At 44.8% G+C, this 20,190-nt stretch overlaps 1 protein-coding gene across 1 annotated transcript in view; it reads left to right on the top strand.

Annotated features, from left to right (window-relative positions):
- ALOX5 (arachidonate 5-lipoxygenase) overlaps positions 1–19,389 on the top strand; it is a 52,652-nt gene extending 33,263 nt beyond the window's left edge. Inside the window, exons 5-14 of the mRNA XM_084632913.1 lie at positions 2,884–2,990; positions 5,815–5,987; positions 6,869–7,015; positions 7,100–7,303; positions 7,650–7,736; positions 9,645–9,823; positions 11,765–11,886; positions 13,227–13,327; positions 16,546–16,716; positions 17,497–19,389. Of these exons, the coding sequence (XP_084489039.1) occupies positions 2,884–2,990; positions 5,815–5,987; positions 6,869–7,015; positions 7,100–7,303; positions 7,650–7,736; positions 9,645–9,823; positions 11,765–11,886; positions 13,227–13,327; positions 16,546–16,716; positions 17,497–17,676 (1,471 nt within the window). The 3' untranslated portion in view covers positions 17,677–19,389. The remainder of the gene's footprint in view (positions 1–2,883; positions 2,991–5,814; positions 5,988–6,868; positions 7,016–7,099; positions 7,304–7,649; positions 7,737–9,644; positions 9,824–11,764; positions 11,887–13,226; positions 13,328–16,545; positions 16,717–17,496) is intronic.
- Positions 19,390–20,190: the final 801 nt, after the last annotated feature.

The raw sequence follows: 20,190 nt of genomic DNA, 5'->3' as shown, positions 1-20,190 counted from the left end.
CACACCCTCAGGTGCCTCTTGTTACTACTTCTGTTATAATCTTGGTACCCAGAAGCAAATGGACTGTTTCACACCTGTCCCTGTTCAGCATCTTATCTCCCTGATTCATGGATAAATTCCCCTCCCAGTGCAGCCAAGCACCTTTTTTCTTTTTCTTTTGCCTCATTTTCTGCCATCACATTCTGAGGGCCCTTTTTGCAAACTATTTCTTCCTGCCACCCCAGCCTTTTGCCCTCCCTGGCAGTGTCTAGTGCTGTCCTAGTCTAGGGGCACGAATCTGCCTTGACTGACAATGAATTCACTCTTCTGGCCACTTTCCCACAAGCTGTTACTTCGGATCCTCAGGTTGTCTCCGCAGACGTCCCTTGTCCATTGCCTGGTTCACCTTAGTGTTGCTGGTCAGTTTCTTCTCAACAGGTTGTCAATGTCAGCACAAAGCCTCCCCTCCGTTCCAGCCCCAGTGTCAGGACAAAGCCCTCCTCCAGTCCAGCCTGCTCCTCACCTTTCAGTTGAAAGAAGTGATTTCTTTTTAATAATACTAAAGCTTTGCATGTGCATAGCACTTCACTAACTTTAAGCCCATGGGGTAAGTCAATCTGATTATCCCTATTTATAGGTGGGCAAACAAAGGTACAGAGCGGTGAAGTGACTTGACCAAAGCTATAGAGGAAGCCTGTGTCTGAGCTGGGATTAGAACTGGGGAGAGTCTGACTTCCAGGCCTGCATTCAGACTATTTCTTAAATCAGATTATTTGGTTCTTGAGATTTTCACTTAATTAAATAGAGCATCACATTATCCCACTGACTGAATAACACAGAGAGTTCTCAATGCATCCCACCCTTCCTGTTTTATGAATTTATGTTGCCATTTATTATAACTTCTTCGTCCTCTCTTTTAGCCAGTTATTAATGTCAGCGCCAGACTGAGGAATGCTATCTACTGGCCTGGCTTCCCACATGATGTATTATTGGCTAGTTCGCTTAAACTCTACTAGATTACACCCATTGACAGCATTCCCTCTTCTACCACTCCGAGATTAGATTTTCCTGGTGTAGGTTTTGGATGTGGTTCTTGTTTAGACGATTGGTCCTCTGAGTGCAGTATCCTGGGCATGCTATTATTTCTACTGCAGTAACATCTAGGGACCCCAATCAGAGATCAGGATCCCGTTGAAAAGACAAGGGCCAGAGAGCTGACAGGCCACAAGGTCAGCCAGAATGCAGTGGAAGAGAGGAATGTGGCGGGGGGTGGAGGAAGGTAACCATAAAACAAACACATCCTGGTTTTTCGGTAATAGGCACAAGGGGAAGATCCTCTGTAGCTCCTGCAATAATCACCTTGTGTCCAGAAGCATGAGACTCTTATGCTGAGACCTACCCAGGACGAGTAGGATTTTCAAAGGGAGTTAGGTGCCTAAATCACATAGGTGTGATTGAAAACTCCACCCTTAGTCCACTCCCCAGAAGACAGCTGGCCACATCATACACCACCCTACAATTAGCACTAATGTCACTTGCTGGGTTTAGTGTGTGGGTGCTGGGTGATGCTAGTGACCTGTGGGATACAGATCAGACCAGACGATCTGGTGGAGCTTTCTGACCTTAAACTCATAGGCTCAGAGATTTTCAGGCCAGAAGGGACCATTGTGATCATCTAGTCTGATTTCCTGCACATCGCAGGCCACAGAACCTCACCCACCCACTCCTGCAATAGATCCCTAACCTCTGGCTGGATTACTGAAGTCCTCAAATCATGGTTTAATGTCTTACAGAGAATCCACCATTTACACTAGTTTAAATCTGCAAGTGACCCATGCCCCATGCTGCAGAGGAAGGCGAAAACCCCCCAGGGTGTCTCTTGAATTTGCACAGGAGCTGAATTCCCTCCCCTCCTGCTCTAGGGCTGAGGCTTATTGATGGGACACTGTGGAGAAACTTGCTCTGCGGCTGCTGGTGCTGCTTGTATTCTGGAGACCAGGTTGAGTGAAATTCCAGGCAAGGTGGTTGGGGCTGATCTAGGACTTGGAAGACCTGGCTTCAAGCGTGTTCTCTCCCACAGGCTTCCTGTGTTGTGACCTTGAGAAGTCACTTAGGGCCGAATCTTCAAAGATACTTAGTTGCCTAAGTCCCATTTAAATCAGTGTGCGCTAGGCACCTAAATCCCTTTGAGAAGCTATGGCTTAGTCACTCTGGGCCTCACTTCCCCCTGTGTTTAATGAGGATTAAGGCACTGCCTTGCCCCAAAGGGGAGTTGTGAGGATAAATCCATTAAGGGTTGTTGGGTGTTCAGATTCCACAGTGATGAGGGGCCATAGATGTACTTAGCATAGCTAGATAAATAGTGTCTCATCTACAGGAAATGTTTTCAACAGTTCTCCCAGTGTTGGTCTAACACCAATGCCTCTCCCCAGTGCTACCAGTGGCAGGTGTTCTTCGCTCTGATAGCACTTTTACTACAAGGCCATCTAGACCTGCTGTTGATCGGGTTAAACAATGTGGCATGGATTTGGACTGCCAACGTACCAGTGAGAGAATTCCTAAGCACCCCCGCCCCCCAGTCTGTTCCATTCAGGTTCTCTGCGCCCAGCACCCGAGCCCCGTCCCATGGATGAAGTGACATGGCTAGCATCGGTCACGTGTGGTTCTGCCTTTTTCTTTCTCCCAAGAGGGAGTGTGTGGGGGGAAATTTTGAGACCAAATATTTGAACACAGTTCTATAGATGGGTGTAGATGCAGCCCAGCAGAGTTCAGTCTTTAGAGAGGATAATGTCACACATTTCACCACCATGAAATTTACTGTGTGTGTGTGGTAAGGGGAGAAGTATAAGAAGGGCTAGTGAGGAGGCTGCAAATGGCTTTCTAGTGTTGTCATCTTTTCCATAGGATGGAGAATCTTTATGTCAACCGGTTCATGCACATGTTCCAGTCCTCCTGGAGTGACTTTGCAGATTTCGAGAAGATCTTTGTCCGAATCAGCAATACAATCTCTGGTGGGTTTGTCTTCACTTGTCGGTGTTTGCTTCATAGAGTGACTAATTGTTCCCCTTTCTTAGTACTAACTGGAACGGAAGTGGCTCACGCCTGAGCGTCTGGTCTGTTCTGATCTGCCTCAGCCACACGCTGTCTGAAACTCACAGTGTAGATGAGCAGTTAGAATTCTAGTTTATGGGGCCAAAGGGACACCCCTCGACTCGAAAATCAGGCACTACTTCAAACACAAATAGCTGGGCTGGAGGCAGGATTCCCCCGGGGAGGTTTTCTGCCCCATGCTAGGCAGGAGGCCAGACTATTGGTCCCTTCTGGCTCTTAGGAAATCTATGAACACTGTCAAAAGTCCCTAAGTCATTTAGGGACAGACTTTCAAAGGTATTTAGGTACATGAAAATCCACATTGGCACCTAATGGGACTTTTCAAAGCAGTTAAGCAGGTCAGGCACCCAACTTCCATTGATTTCAAGGAGGGTTAGGCATGTAACCTGTTCAAGTGCTTTTGAAAATCCCATCAGGCACCTGTCTGCATCTTTAGATGCCTAGATACCTTTGTAAATCTGTCCTTTGGATACTTCTGAAAACTTTACACTTCAAATTCATCGAATTTAAGGCTAGAAGGGACTGTTATGGAAATCCTGCTTGGCCCAGGCCAGAGAACCAAAGCCCCATTTTCAAAAGTGATTTAGGCTCCTAATTCTTACTGAAAATTAGTGGGATATAGAAACCTAAGTACACTTGTGAAAATGCTACCCGGAATCTAGTCATTTTCCAAAAATGAATCACAAGTAGTTTCATGTGTTGGTCCTGCCTTAACGTGTGGGGGATGGACTTTAGGACCTCTTGAGGCCTCTCCCAGTCTGATATTTCTATGATTACACCCGCTCCCAAGTTCTCCTGCCAATGTTTAGGGTTTTACAATCACATTTGTTTTACGTTTTTCTCTTTGTGTTGCTGTGTGAAAGACCCACACAAACAGGGGAAACGGCCCTCCCTGACCACGAAAGGGAAACAGTGAAACTGACTCTACACCAAGTGCTGTCAGATACCAAAATAAAACACATTTTCTCTGATCCCTTTCAGTTAATTGTAATAATCTCCACTGTTACTTGAAACAATAGTAGGTAAAAAATTTTCAGACAGAAAAATGTTTAGGTTTTTTAAATTGATGGTGTCCCTTTAAACTTCCTCAGGTGCTAGTTAAGAATTTTATACATAGATTCCCTGAAGCTATTAACTGTTTAGTCGAGCAAAAAGGGAATTAACAAAAATATGGGTAATGCCTCTGATCCCTTGAATATAAGAAACAATGCCACAAAGGGCATGCAGAGCTGTTACAACCTGATTACAATATTTTGTTACATGTCATAAGATTGCTTCCTAAAGTACTTTACTTTATTATAAATGAAAGCCATATAAATTAACTAATAACTTTTCTGTCCTAATAAGGCTCTCCAATGCTACAAACATTTGTGTGTGTGCTTGACTTTGATTTAATTAGGATTAATGCTTAATATGACCATTCCCCTGCTTAAAGCTAAGCATATGTGTAAGTGTTTGCAGAATCAGGACCAATATGAGGATGAGTTCAAGTTACTGTTCTTTGCAATCCCATGGTTTCTGTCCCAAACATGAGAAATGTTGCCACCTCATCCCAACTTCTAGTATAGATACAAAATCATGGTGCAATTTGCAGACATGATGGAAATATAATCTTGAAGCAATCCACAATATTTTACTTCTGGTAGAAAGCAATTGCTGTCTCGAAATATATTACTTTTCAGATCCATTCATCTTTATGTTTCCATATGTCTGTGGTCTTCTTGCTTTAAGCTAGAGTAGACAAGAAGGAGCTTTCATCAAAATGTCTGGTCTGGTTGAAAATAAGAAATCCTGGAAATCTCCCCCCGCCCCCCATGAGGCATCAACTGAACTTTCTTTTGATGTAACCTGATGTTGAAATTTGAATACTGTGTGTTCCTTTCTCATGTTTCATTGGCTGGAATGGCAGCATGGCATTATGAAATGTACAACACAAGATAATGGTGGAAAACAGCAAGGGCAACACAAAAGTAATCGAATGGCAAAAAATACAAAGGCTGAATGAATTTTGCATTTTGTTAGTGTAATGTTGCCTAATCTAGTACAAGTGGATGCAGAATCTCTATGTATGGTTACAATTCATTCCCATACCTAATGATCTTACATCTCTACAGCACCAAAAGGTTTCCAAAATGCTTTGCAAACTTTTTGTGTTCAAGAATTGCTTCACTCCCTACTGAAATGCAGCCACAAGTGGGTGGGAACAGAGTGGTTGTTTAATGACACAGTGTGCAATAGCTTAGAACAGAAAATGAACAGTGAAGATATTTTATTATCTACAAGGGCAGTTTAATTTGAGTGTCTGTTATAAATCCCTATTACATGTAGGACACAAAAGATCATGAAAAACAATCCTTTTCTGGATATCTCATTTACTTAGTGAGGGTCTGTGCACAGTATAATGCAAAAACCATCAGCAGGTAGTGATATGGGTGCTGTATAGAATCATAGAATATCAGGGTTGGAAAGGACCTCAGAGGCCATCTAGTCCAAACCCCTGCTCAAAGCAGGACCAATCCCCAAATAAATCATCCCAGCCAGGGCTTTGTCAAGCAGGACCTTAAAAACTTCTAAGGAAGGAGATTCCACCACCTCCCTAGGTAACGCATTCCAGTGCTTCACCACACTCCTAGGGAAAAAGTTTTTCCTAATATCCAACCTAAACCTCCCCCACTGCAACTTGAGACCATTACTCCTTGTTCTGTCATCTTGTGTCTCCTTCAGAATACGTGATGCAGCACTGGCAGGAAGATTTTATGTTTGGATACCAGTTCCTGAATGGATGCAATCCTGTAATGATCAAAAGATGCAGAGAGCTACCCAAAAAGCTTCCAGTTACCACCGATATGGTAGAATGCAGTCTGGAAAGGAACCTGACTCTGGAAGAGGAAATAAAGGTACAGCATTGAATGAGCATTGACTCGTTCTTTCACTTTGTCTCTCCATATTTATAACAACACTCCAATCACTGTGCTATCCTGGCATGGTTTCAGTTATCTTCTTTCATGGGGTTTGTAATGGCAAAGCTAACTTTTGAGACTAGAGCAATTCTGCTCACTTTTTTCACTTCCTCGGCGAACACCTACAGTTTGAGTATTGAGTAGGCAAGTTTTAGTCCAATTCCTATTAGAGAAATTGCTCTCCTACATCATGCAGAGTGGAGTCGCAATGGCAAAGAAACCTGGGGGTGGGGATAAGCCATTGCTCTTGGTATATAATCTGTCCTGGGCTGGCAGTGTGATGTGATGGCACATGCCAAGTGACCATAATGCAAATGCCTAAAAAGAGCATAACTCTTTGCTAAAGCAAACTGGGAATGTTGGACTGTGCGGACTCAACCCAGTTGATCCCGGTCAAGTACCACAGAGATGTGGCGAATGTATTCTACAAATGATCATCGTATTTCATGCATAAGAAAAGCCAAGCTGGATAAAAAGCTGTTGAGCCCCAGCAAGATGCACGTCAGTAAAGCAAACAGCCCTCCTAGAAAGAAGTTAGGTCTTTAAATGGTAAGTTAAACGAAGCACAGCTTGGGCTAACCTGATCCAACTGCCAGCCTATGATTACAGGGCATAAACCAACCTCTGACCTGATGGGGGTTAGAAGAAACTTCCCACATGGGCAAATTATTCTGTAATAGTCCACTATGGGGTATCTTGCACCTTCTCCAAAGCATCTGAGACTGTCCGAGGCAGAACGCTCTGGTCTGGTGAGTCGGTTCCTGTGCCCCCTTCCCCCTCTCTGCTTAAATGTATTGCCCCCTCTTCTCTTTCTGCAGCAAGGGAACATTTTCCTAGTGGACTATGAACTGCTGGATGGTGTTGATGCCAACAAAACAGACCCTTGCACATTACAGTACCTGTCTGCACCCATCTGCTTACTGTATAAGAACATGGAGGATAAGATAGTGCCCATCGCTATCCAGGTATGGTTGTTGTCTGAGCTATTAATGGCACACTGTGCATTGTTATGGGCAGTGTTTTAAAAAATGATTTTTTAACTCTTTCAGATCAATCAAACTCCTGGACCAGACAATCCCATTTTCCTCCCGTCAGATGACACATACGACTGGTTACTGGCCAAAATTTGGGTTCGCTCTTCGGATTTCCACATGCATCAGACGGTGACCCATCTTCTGCGGACACACTTAATTTCAGAAGTGTTTGGTATAGCCATGTTCCGGCAGCTGCCTGCTGTGCACCCCCTTTTCAAGGTAGGTAATTGCTTTCAAGGAATAATAATAGATTCTAGCGAGAGCATGTGCCGGAGAGATGATCCCTCTGTTTCAACAAGGGCTGACTGAGAAGCAGTGGCTCAAAACTTACAAAGGTTTGCAGCTTTCTGGGCACTTTTCTCCTTTCTGTGGGCTGAATATTTTGAAGAACCAGGAGAAAACAAAGTTGTATTAGTTTGGTTGGTTGGTTGGTTGTACTCCAAGGTGACATCACATCAAAGTCTGGAATTTCAGGTCTTTATACTTGTCAGACAGTTGCTATGAGATGAAATCATAAAGAGTGAATCAAACTGTGCTCCTTTCTCATTTCTCTTTCCCTACACAGCTCCTGGTACCCCATGTGCGCTTCACAATAGCCATCAACACCAAAGCCCGAGAGCAGCTCATCTGTGAATGTGGTCTCTTTGACAAGGTGAGACAATCATGCTTCTGCTTTCCTTCCCCCGTCTACTTCCCTGCAACCCTTCCTCTGACTGTAAGGCTTACTCCCTTCCCTGTTGTGCTGTGGTTTTTTTCTTGTGCTAGATATTCAAAAAGTTGCACGAGACAACATGAAGATACTGCCTTTCACCTTTAATTGACCAATTCAAAACTGAATGGGGTCTGTAGTAATCATAGGCACTAATGGCTGTTTGGATTATGTGAACTGAGCTTAGATAATATGCAAGTGCATGTGTGCATATACAGATGCACAAAATTATATGCAGACGTGTATAATTTTATAGATATAGAGGCAAACACATGGTATGTTTGTACATTATAGGGCTGTAGGGTAAAATTTTCAAAAGCACCTGAGTGATTTAGGAGGCTATGGCCCATTTTCAGAAGTAAAAATGGGACTTTAGGCGCTTGTGAAGATATTTACTCATGGTGTTTGTGTGTTGAATACTAGATGTCATTGCTGTGTTGTTTGTGCCCAAAAGTTAACGTTATTTAAATGTAGCTCTTAGACTTCATTTTTGAAGTGTTTAATTATTTGCATGGAAACTGGCTTGTTTATGAAAAATAGTGTAAGGGTCTGATAAGACAAGGAGATAAACCAGGTCTCACTAAACACCCTGCTAGAAGCGATGCTGAAAGCAAGATAGGTTTCTATGGATCACCAGTCCCCTGTGTCAGTCCTGACCACCATTTCCTTGAATTGCAAAAAACAGTAGAGTCATGGCTTTGTGATGATGAATTTTGGAACTGCTGCTGCTATCAACTTGCAGCCATTCCACTTTGGACTGCAGTTGTTTCAGATCTCACTAGCTAAGCATGGCTGGATCTGCTCTGAACTTCTCAGCACCGTGTCTGTGGTACCGCATCATGTATGCACTGCAGGCAACTCCACGCAGAAGTTCACAGGTAACTGCTCACTGAAGGAAAAACCCAGCCTTATGTTGGCAGAGAATCAGGCAGGCAGGAGGCCAGCTGGTAACCAATGAAAATGAGATAAGTGTTGTGTGAATTACTGCAGCTTGGGATGCTTGCAGATAATGATTTTGCTGTCTTTCAATAAATGAGCCTCCACTGAGAGCAGTTTCCATTTGGGGTCAGATGCAGATGATTAGGTTAAAAAGCAGCTAGAATTCAGTAAATATAAGATGAGTGATAGGAAGGTGGTGGGGCCATATGTTAGACAGAGAGAAACTTAGAGGGAAGAACATTTTTTCGAAATATTTAATCTGATGCTGTTATGATGCAGCTTGTTACGGGCATGCCATACTTCCACATGAGATGTAAACTGAAGCCTTGGCCACTTCTGATTTGGTCCCATAGCACATTTCGTAAGATGTGATCCAGTTGTTTTGGCCAAATTCCAGTTTGAGTAATTACATACTGCCACCCTTACCACCCCTCGAATTGGATGCTGTATCCATCTTCGCCTCCTGTCGTAAACTGTTGTGTACGATTATGGTGCACGGTTAAGCTGCTGGCATGTTCCACCCCAGAAGTGACTGTGTTGTAGTGACAGGCCAGGTGATTCTGGGGTGCGTGTGCATATGCATGTGTGGTAAAGTGTTTTGGGATCCTTTGGCAATAAATGAAAGGTATTATTAGGAGATGCTATACGTGGGAGAAAACCAGTCTGGAAAAACCCTGGGTATGAATGATTATCCGCTAAATGAGTGTGAAACAGCCAAACCCAAATGTGCAGTCTCACTCAGTCTGGCTAAGCCAATAGTAATTCGCATGGAGGTTTGAGTTTCTCCCGCAGAAAAATGTGCGGACCTGCTCCCATACCAGCTGCTGGGAGGCAGACAAGACAGCGTGTGAGGCCTTGGCAAGGGCAGCCATGTTCTCCTAATGCTCTTGCGTCTCGTTTTTTACACTGAAGGCGAATGCCACTGGCGGAGGTGGACATGTGCAGATGGTCCAGCGAGCAATGAAAGAACTTACCTACAGTTCCCTCTGCTTCCCAATGGAAATCAAAGCCAAAGGGATGGACAGCAAGGAAGATATTCCATATTACTACTATCGGGATGATGGCATCAAAGTCTGGGAGGCAATCAAGAGGTAAGAGACACTGTGTCTGTGACACTTCTGCTCTAAAAAGGAGGGGCAGAAACTCCATCCTGGGGTTCCAGTTTATTTGTCACTTTGGATCAAACCTGCCTGTCTTTTCTTGTAAGTAAAAATGTTGGGGGCGGGGGGAGACGAGAGAGGTGGGAAGTTTGTTGCCAGCCCTGCAAATTGAACCTGGGCTCTGGGAGTCATGCCAGGTACTTTCCTTCTTGTGTGTCTTGACCAGCGACAGAGATTCTGCCGGCCAAATTCTGCCCCCAGAGACACCTGTGCAGCCACATGCTTTTCAGTAGGTTTGCACGGGGTTAAACGAGGGTGGAATTTGTCCACAAGATGGAACATAATCAACTGTTCTGTCAATGATGGATGAATTCATCTTCCTGTCCCAGAGCTGTTAGCTCTGCAGGGCCAACAGGCCTCATTCACACTAGAGAGTTGTGATTTCACGTGTGGACAGGCCGTTATTTTGGTTTCAGAGTGACTTATTCTGGCTTAAACCAAACTAGGCTTCAGCTAAACTGAATTAAAGCCCTCTTGAACTGAAAGCAGATCCCCACCAGGATTTGCACTAGTTTAAAAAGCAATTTAAGTTAAACCAGTGCCACTTTCTCGTGTGGACAAGGCCTGAGTTTTGCCAGCAGCTCGGACTGTGTACACGCACAGCAGGGCAGATGCACTGCGTAAAAAGTTGCATTCTCACACAGTCATTTGAATCACACTCGCAGAACTGACTGATTCATATGGCTGTTCTCCCTCATGTTCTGCTTTTCAAAAATTCTTGTTTTTCCCCCTTTAGGTTTTTTTTTTTTTAAAGCCCTTTCGTCTCTGATCACATGACTTTTTCAAGTGAATTCAGTAAAGATCTTTATCTTACTGATTGCTGGGACTCTTTCATATGAAAAGCATTAGTGCACATTATTAATAGTCATAATATTTGGAAACTCCGGTTCACGTTCTTCTCTCCCATGCTCAGCTCTTGGTTTGGCAGCTGTTTATCTTGAGTATCCCGGCACTGTTAGATCCCATATGATAGGCAAGGAAGTCCCAACTTTCATGCGGTTATTTTCTTGATGCGCTGGGTGGTGTTTTTCTCCCCTTTACTGATTAATCTTGCTTATATGCCATTACAAATACTGAATAGTACTTTACTCCATTGATAGCCCCATGGCAGCCAATGGGAGTGCTTGCAGGTGCTAAATGGCATGGGGGAGGGTGTCAGAATCTGGTCCTCAGTGAATCATCCTTCGTTAACGAGTAGTTCAGTTTCTCTACTCTCAAAGTGCAGAATTTGGAGAGCTTTATCTCCAGCTGTTGCAGGATTTTGTTTAAGAGCACTTTGTGTCAGCAGCCTTTGCAGAGGGAGGGAGTTCAATGGAAGTGTTGGAATAGAGAGAGGCTGATCACTTAGTGCACCGGGTTAGGAAGGAGCTCCAGGAAAAGAGTGTAAAGATGGAGAAGGAGAGAAAGGGAGATTTGGGCAGAAGGGAGTGTGAAGAAATGTCATCAGAGATCTAGGCAGGAGTAGAGCCTCAAAGGGGAAGGCAAGAAATGCAGACTTGATTGAGGAGGCCAGAGAGAATGAATGGAGGGAGTCAAAGAACAGGGGTGGGGGAATCAGGGAGTGATGTCATTCTGAGCAGGCTGAAGGAGATGTGCAAAGGCCAGAGATAATGCCATAGCTGCAGATGACTTGGAGCTGCTAGAGGGACTCCCCACCCAAGCCACATTGCCATCAATGAGGCCCTCTGAGATCATGGAGCCCTGCACCCTCTGCTGCCTCCTGTCCTGGGAGCAAATGCACGTTTGGAAGATTGCGGCTGTGCCCGCCTGCCAGTGCAATGTTTGATGTGCTTTCTGAGACACCTCGGCAAAGGGTCTCCAGGGAATGACAGGGCTTCCCTTCTGCTCTTTGTTCCCTTGCTGTGGCTGAAGCTTCATGATGGACGTGATTGACATCTACTACAAGAGCGATGAGGTCGTGTGTGAGGACATCGAGCTCCAGGCCTTCGTCAAAGACGTCTATGTCTATGGAATGAACGGTAACAAGTCTTCAGGTGAGATGTGTCAGCCTGGTCAGGGCTGAGACTTCCATGGTGCCAGCCAACACTCAAAGTGACGCACCCCAAAGCCTTGGAGTCCCTCCCTCCCAGATTTGTGGTTAAGGCACTGGGCTGGAACTCAGGAGATCTGGGTTCTAATCTGTCTGTCAGCTCCCTGTCTGTACATTGAGGATAACTGGGCTCCATCTTGTCTGTTTGGTTTGTAAGTTTCTTGGGACAGGTATAGTTTTGTGCACAATGGGGCCTTTATTATGGTCGGGGCCTCAGGACAATGCAAATAATAAATAGAAAAGCATCTTCGATTCATCTAGTCCAAGCCCTGCTGTAAGCAGGGAGGGCACTGGCTATACCTGTATCTCCCTGCCCTTCAGATTCACCCAGTGTCATGCCATCGCTGCCTTGCTATTAAGGTATTCCACACTTGGAGGTGTGCAACCCTCAACGCTTTCAAAGCTGGATTCACTTTCGCTTTCTCTTCTCTCTGCTTCCCCGTTCTTGAAAGTAGCTGGCTGGAATTGGATCTGCCCATAGATTATGTGACTCTGGTCTCACCACCCTATATATGCATTCCCCTTCCCCCTCCCTCCACAGTCTGGCCTCAAAGAAGGGTGGGGAAATCTGTGCTGGCGGGAAGAGCATTCTGCACAGGAGACCCCTCTACTCCCTTTTCTACCGCCAGCTGCCTCCCATAGGTTAACAAAAGTGTGGCTTTCTCTGCAATCACCTCTTTGGAGCTCCACTTGGTTATACCTAGTCTTAAGGGTGTCTGATGTGAATATTTCTGTTCCTCCTCCCCTTGTTTCCCACGCAGGTTTAGAATGGTCATTTCGCCACCTCCCACCATCACTTAAATGCTGCCTTCAGGCTAATCACACATCATTGTCCCTTTGCTTCCTAGGTCATTTACCCGCCAGACCTTTTAGACATAGCTCAGCTTGAATTGTGAACTGAGGTGAAAGGGGAATGGCTGAGAGTTCTCCGCTCTCATTCATGTCCTTAGCTGCTGGGGGCCTGGTCGGAAGGTATAGAGTGGAATTGTTTTTAAATATAAAAACACCCTTTGCCTTCATATAGAACCTTTCACCTGAGGATCTCACAGGGCCTTACAAACATCAGTGAAGTCTTAAAAGCCCCCTGTGAGGTGGGCCAGTGTATCCACCATTTTACAGATGGGTTGCTGAGGATCAGAGAGGCCCCAAGGCCACCCGGCAGATCAGTAGCAGAAGCCAGGACCAGAAAACGGTGCACTGTTTGACCTACCGCTGGCCAATAACTCAGGTGCGCCATAACTGATCCAAGCCTTAATTCCAGCTTTCTTCTCCTCCGCCTTTTAGGATTTCCAAAGACAATCAAGACCCGTGAGAAGCTATCGGAATATCTCACTGTGGCGATATTCACGGCGTCAGCCCAGCACGCGGCTGTGAATTTTGGTCAGGTACGGGTGTAGAAGAGTTGGACGCATTGCTGGAGCACCACCCTCATGGCTGGGTGTGGAGCAGCAGCTCTCTTCTCGTGGGGTGTCTCCTGTTGACCATCGCCCCAGTCCCACAGTGGCCCGCCTCCTCTCGCGACTCAGCCCCCTGGCCAGGTCATGTTTAATCCCCTCCCTGCCAGGGAGTCTAACAAATGTCCAATCTCCTTATGTCCAGTCTTTGGCCCCGACACTGGGTCCTCTGGGCTTTGCACACCCGTGGCTCAGGGCTTTCCAGTGTCCCTATCCCCTTATATCTGGGGGGGCTTCATGCCTCCTTCCCCTGGCTGGTAGGAGACACCAGGCTTTCCCTCTCCTGAGGGTTCCAGCCCAGGGACCCTCTGGTGAGCAGGCAGGGTCTGTTTATTCAGACCCACCCCCAGCTTCCTTCCTGAGCTTCTTCCTGCTGTGGTCTTTTCCCAGGCCTTCTCCCCCCTGCATCCCTAGGTTCACCCTTCTCTCAGGGCCAGGACTCACTGGACTCTCCCAACATAATCCCAAACCAACAGCAGAATCTTAAAACCAACTTCTGCCTTCCTGAGACTTGCCTTTTTTCATTTCTCAATCTAACGCCTGAAAGAGCTCTCTTCCAGGAGTCTAGTCCAGTATGAGGGCTCCCCATCGGAGCCTGCTCCACCCCCAGCAGCTGCTCCATGTCTCTGTGGGCCTCTAGCCAGACTTCTCTACTCAGGAGTGGGTCCCAAGGCCAACTCTCTCCCAGACTTCCTCTTTGATCCTCCCACTGTCTCCACTCTCTAGTCCCAGAGAGTGACTGCAGAGTTTCTCCCTGCAGCAACCCCAGCCTGCCAGTCTTTAAGGCAACCAGCCAGCTCCTCCGCAGCTGAGATTCACCTTTAATTAAGCCTGGCTCACTCTCCAGATGCATCCAGGTGGGTTAATTGGCCTCTCGGGCCCTCATTAACCCCTTCATTTCCTGCTTGGGGTTCACACGTTCTTTTCAAGAAGAATAGTGCTCATATCAGTTGGGATGTGCAGCCACAGTGGCTTGGACTGGGAACTTTTTTTTTTAAATGTATGGTTACATGCTCAGTTGCCCTTCTATGCTAAAATACCCGCCTAGCCACCTGCAAACGCCATCAAAGTCCATGGGAACCGTGCCTTTTGGAAGGCCACTTATTTCAGTGCCTAAATATGGATTTTGGTGCCTAACTTGGGTCCCAGATTTGAACATTTTGGCTACAGTGTTTAGATTTATGGGTAAAATTTTCAAACATGCCTAAGTCCCATTTTCAGAAGGGATTTAGAAGGCTAACTTTCATGGAAAGTCAATGGGACTTAGACTCTTAGGTCACGTTGGGTAAAATTTTTAAAAGTTCAATAACCTCAACCAATGAGGAAGTGGATCTCAGGCCATTTTAAAGTTTACTGAGACACTTGCTTGTTTTTAGGTCCCACGATGGGACTCATCGTGGTACATTGCGAACAGAATGTTGGGAATCATTGTGAAAGGTATAGATAATAAGACAGAAAATATCACATTGCCTCTATATAAATCCATGGTACGCCCACAGCTTGAATACTGCATGTAGATGTGGTCGCCCCACCTCAAAAAAGATATATTGGAATTGGAAAAGGTTCAGAAAAGGGCAATAAAAATTATTAGAGGCATAGAACAACTTCCAGATGAGGAGAGATTAATAAGACTGGGACTTTTCAGCTTGGAAAAGAGACAACTAAGGGGAGATATGGTAGAGGTCTATAAAATCATGACTGGTATGGAGAAAGTAAATAAGGAAGTGTTATTTACTCCTTCACATAACACAAGAACTAGGGGTCACCAAATGAAATTAATAGGCAGCAGGTTTAAAACAAACAAAAGGAAGTATTTTTTCAGACCACGCACAGTCAACCTGTGGAACTCCTTGCCAGAGGATGTTGTGAAGGCCAAGACTATAACTGGGTTCAAAAAATAACTAGATGAATTCATGGAGGATAGGTCCATCAATGTCTATTAGGCAGGATGGGTGGGGATGGTGTCCCTAGCCTCTGTTTGCCAGAAGCTGGGAATGGGCGACAGCGGGTGGATCACTTGATGATTACCTGTTCTGTTCATTCCCTCTGGGGCACCTGGCATTGGCCACTGTCAGAAGACAGGATACTGGGCTAGATGGACCTTTGGTCTGACCCAGTATTGCTGTTCCTATGTTCATATATTCTTTCATGATAACGGGTATCCCAGCATGACCTGTGCTGGCAGTATACCCACCACAAAACAGCCTACCTTTAGAATCCCTTTTATTCTCCAATATTGAACAGCTTTGGAAAACAAAATGTATAATAATCTCCCCTTATCACCTACGTGGAACAAATTAAGTGTCTCACCAGACTTGAAGAGTCTTCCAGTGGGTCTGTCTGGACTACAAAAAAAGTGCTTTCCTAAACTCAGTTAGTTGATTCAAGTTAACCAACATGACTGAAAATGCCCCTTAATACCTAGTGTAGACACAATTTAATCCTTTTAAAATCCTATTACCTTGTCCTTTTATAACTTTGAGGGATAGTCAAGGCTACAGCCAAGGCTAACATGTTTTTAAACGTGGTAAACTGCATCTACACTAGGTGATGGGGTGTTTCAAGTCACCTGACTCTAACCCCCAGCCCCACTGCTATCCCCCCCCCCCCACACACACACACACACACCCTGTTTTCTTCATGTAGGCAGACCCATTTTGGCCTGGGAGAACCTAATTAAAAATTGTGCCCAGTCAGGAAAAATAGCATCAATTTACTGTATAAAGTAGATTGCTTTCAGTATCCCAAACATCCCAGGCCAGTATACCTCTGCTCTGGAGGGACTGGAAAGACTCACAGTAAGAAGCAAAATCTTCCTTGGTTTTGACAATGTGCTCCCAGGACACCAGAGAGACAAGGCAGAAGAGGTAATATCTTTCCCTGGATCAAGTTCTGTTGGCCAGAGAGACAAGCTTTCGAGCTTACCCAGAACTCTTCTTCTTCAGGTGACCTGAGGAAGAACTCTGTATAAGAGAAATTGTCTCTCTCGCCAACGGAAGTTAGTCCAAAAAAAGATATGACCTCACCTGCCTTGTCTCTCTAATATCCTGGGATCTACGTGGCTACGATAATGCTGTATTAGTGACTTTCCTAAATGCTGATGGTTGTGATTTTCATTGCACTCTCTTGCTTTGTTTTGCATTGCTCAGTATGACTGGTGTTCCTGGATTCCCAACTCCCCTCCGACCATGCGGCAGCCTCCCCCTACAAAAAAGGGGACAGTCACAATTGAGCACATTGTCGAGAGCTTGCCAGACAGGGGTCGCTCTTGTTGGCATCTTGGAGCTGTCTGGGCCTTAAGCCAGTTCCAGGAGAACGAAGTAAGTTCGAGACTTTGTCTATTCTCTCTCAGGAGTGTGACTGCTCCGGGGTCACTCATCTCACAAGGCAGGGAAGGGGTTAACATTCTTCACTTGACTACTTGTAGAACCACAGAACTGGTTGTTTTGTGACCTCAATCCTTCAAACGACTTGGGCAGTGATATCACGCCTGCCGGTCCCACTGGCAAGTGGGCTGTGCACTGCCAATTACTGTGTCTCTACCATGGCTCCAGCCAAGAGGGTACAGTGACCTAGAGTTTTGGGAGAGGGCAAAAGGAGGGTCATGGCAAAACCACATAAACTGGGAAGCAGGAGATCTGGGTTCTGTTCCTGGCTCTGCGCAAATCACTTTGCCTCTCACTGCCTGTTTCCTCCTCTGTAAATGGGATAATGATACTCACCTACCTTGCAAAGGGGCTGTGTGGCCAAATCCATGCAGGTTTGGAGAACACATTTTGAAGGGATGGGGGTTGAGTGAGGGTATGTACAGTGATACCTTTCTGTAAGAGCCTCAACTCAAAGGGTGAAACAATGGAAGCCTCCTAGGGACACTCTGGAGTAGTTGCCCAAAGCAGGGAGCTGCATGATGGCAAAAGGGTACGTTGTGCGGCTTTTCTTTAGAATCCAAACAGACCAAAGTCTCTAGCAGCTGTGCTGATGTGTCCCAGGAGAGAGGGTTGCATTACTGCAGGATGGGACGTTTAGACAGAACAGTTGGGGCTCCAGGGTTTATCTCCAGCCTGCTCCAAGAGTGATCTCTTTGTGTCTTCTACAATTAGCTGTTCCTGGGTATGTACCCAGATGAGCACTTTGTAGAGAAGCCGGTGAAACAGGCCATGATGAAATTCTGCAAGGACCTCGATGAGATCGTCAGCGTCATCACTGAACGGAACAAGAACAAAAAACTACCCTACTATTACCTTTCCCCAAACCGCATCCCCAACAGCGTCGCTGTCTGAGCAGAGCTCCATGAGAGGCTGAAGGTTTGGAAAGCTCCATGACACACGTCACCCGTGAGCAGGCCCATCAGCAAAACAAGAAGCAACTCGGACCTCACTCAGAGTGGACCCTGAGTGGTTTTTGAGTTACAAAATAAGTTTGGTTATTACTTTAATCATTTCACAAGTTAATTATTATCAGGAAACATCAGTTCAAATGTGTTTAGAAGTTCGTCTTTTAAAAATAGGCTTTTACAAATCTTCAGACCCGGCAGCGTTTGCAAGCCAAATTGTGCAGGAGATCAGGAAAGTTCGGATGACTAGAAAATGACTGAACACAGAAACTGACTGGTCTATTCATATCTCACGTTTCACTCAGCTTGGTTAGTGAAAATACACATCATCACGAGCAGCAAGTAAATTAGATTTTAATTCTTTCTGTTTTAATAAATGATGGTGACATCAGGAACAAAACAAAGCAAATTCACTTTTTAAAACTGGGCTTTTAAATCCAATTTGCAGTGTATTTTTTAATCTTAATCATAAACTTCCTGATTTGGAACCAGAAATAGAAGCCAGAAAATATCACTGTGCTTTCATATGAAGTGGTGTGGTCTCATATGAAAGGAGGGTTCAGTAATTTTTTTGAATCAGGGTGTTGTCTTTCTACATGAAATTTTAAAAGTTCTCTTTTCAGTGTCTTTCAGCAGATGTTTTGTATTGTTGCGTATGGACAGACTTTTTGCTAGCAAAGCAATAAATGCAGACTGAGAAGTGCTTTTGCTCAGTTTGTTTTTTGGTTGAGGTGGGTCGTTTTCAGGGTTTGGTTCTCCTTTTTTTTGTTTTGTTTAGTTTAGGTACAATATGGCTCAGTGTTTAGAAATAAAAATCTGAGGTGGTAGATCAAGAGGGCTGGTATGGGAATAGAAGGGCCCCAGCGCCTCTGAAATCAGCTTCTCAATGTCTGCCCCATCAGCACCGTTCACCATCTTTATCAGAAGGCCTCTTTCGTTAAGTAACTATTTTTTGTCAGTACCATTGAGTAATTAAGACCAGCTTCACTGGCTGTGTGCATGTATATAAACTGCAGAAACGCCCCCTCCCCTTCCCCCATCACGCACTTATAAGGATACCTAAGTGTTAGGAGGATCAGGGACATGGAACAATATGTGTTTTGCCTCCATGTCCTTTTAGCTGAAAACCCCAAACCTTGACCTTGATCTTCACAGTGTCGAATCAATAAATAGAACAACTTCTGTCTGAGAGCTTGGAGTGGGACTAGTGTGTGAAAAGCCCCTGGACTGGTTTGTGTCAGGGCTATTTGGTGTCATCTAACACAGTTCGACATTTCCGCTTTGCTCTGCATTGAAGTCACTAGGCTTGAATAATATGTGACCTGGCTGCCACTGCATGGCACTATGCATTTTTGCAAATTACTTCTTGGAAAATGGAGATTACCGTTGGTTATAAAGAAACTCAATACAAAAGGCTAAATTCATTTGTGGTGTAACCTCATTGGTGTTACACCATGAATGAAGTTGGTCCACTCTTTTTTTAAACACAGTAATAATGTATGTAGAAATGAGATTAGGGAAACATAAAGGGAAGGTTTGTGCTTTTGTTAATAAAACTCTTGGTTATTTCTCCCATACTTTGTTGCCTGAAATATACCCTTGTGCCCTTACAGAATGTATTCTCCATAGATAAGTCTGTTTTGTTAATGGAATAAAATTGAACAAGAAAATAGGTCTGAATATTTTATTTCTCAATATCGACCATGATCAACTATTACAGAGGATCCATATATACCGAAAGCCAACAGATGGAGAGGCACTTTATGAATTAGTACAGCTCACAATTTAGAGACAGTCACGCTTCTGCAGTTAAAGAAATATGGTCATTTTCACTATTAACAATGAATTTTAGAAAACGGTGCCATTAAAACATGTATGTTTTATATCCTGCTATGTTGCATATTCCCCGCCTTGGTTTGTGGAAAGGGAAAGCTGAATAGCTTTCATGCACCTTACACTACAAATTGTTTTTCCCCCCACCAAATAATATCAGCAAATGCAGACGATAAAACCACTTCCTGCTGGGCGATAGTATATTTAAAGTTGATGTGCCTTTCTTTGACCACAGTACCTAAAAAGTGATGACTGCAGGAGTAAAGCCATGTCTTTGTTTAGCAATCGGGGGGTATTTATCAGGGGATCAGATGTCTTTGTGGGCAAGTTGCACAAAACAAACTACAACCAAGCTACACTAGGAAATACTGCAGATACTACGCGCTCTGGTATAGTCGGTGCATGCATTCTGATTATGAAACTAATTTGCACTGTCAAAAATTGTATTTCTTTAATTACAAAAATTAAAAAACAAGCAGAGGAGACAGTCATTCGCTTGCAACTCCTGTTCCCTGTCACTGGCACTTGAGGGAGGATAAAAATAGAGGTATACCTAGAGCACTGGCACTGAACTGATAATGGCCAGTCTGATCCAACCCCAGCAGAACCAAGGTTGCCTGATGCGCTC

This window comes from Lepidochelys olivacea (genome assembly GCF_965140295.1).
Source record: "Lepidochelys olivacea isolate rLepOli2 genome assembly, chromosome: 7".
NCBI classification, from domain to species: domain Eukaryota; kingdom Metazoa; phylum Chordata; order Testudines; family Cheloniidae; genus Lepidochelys; species Lepidochelys olivacea.
Note: the sequence above shows the minus strand (reverse complement) of the source record. Positions and strands in the feature narration are given on the sequence as shown.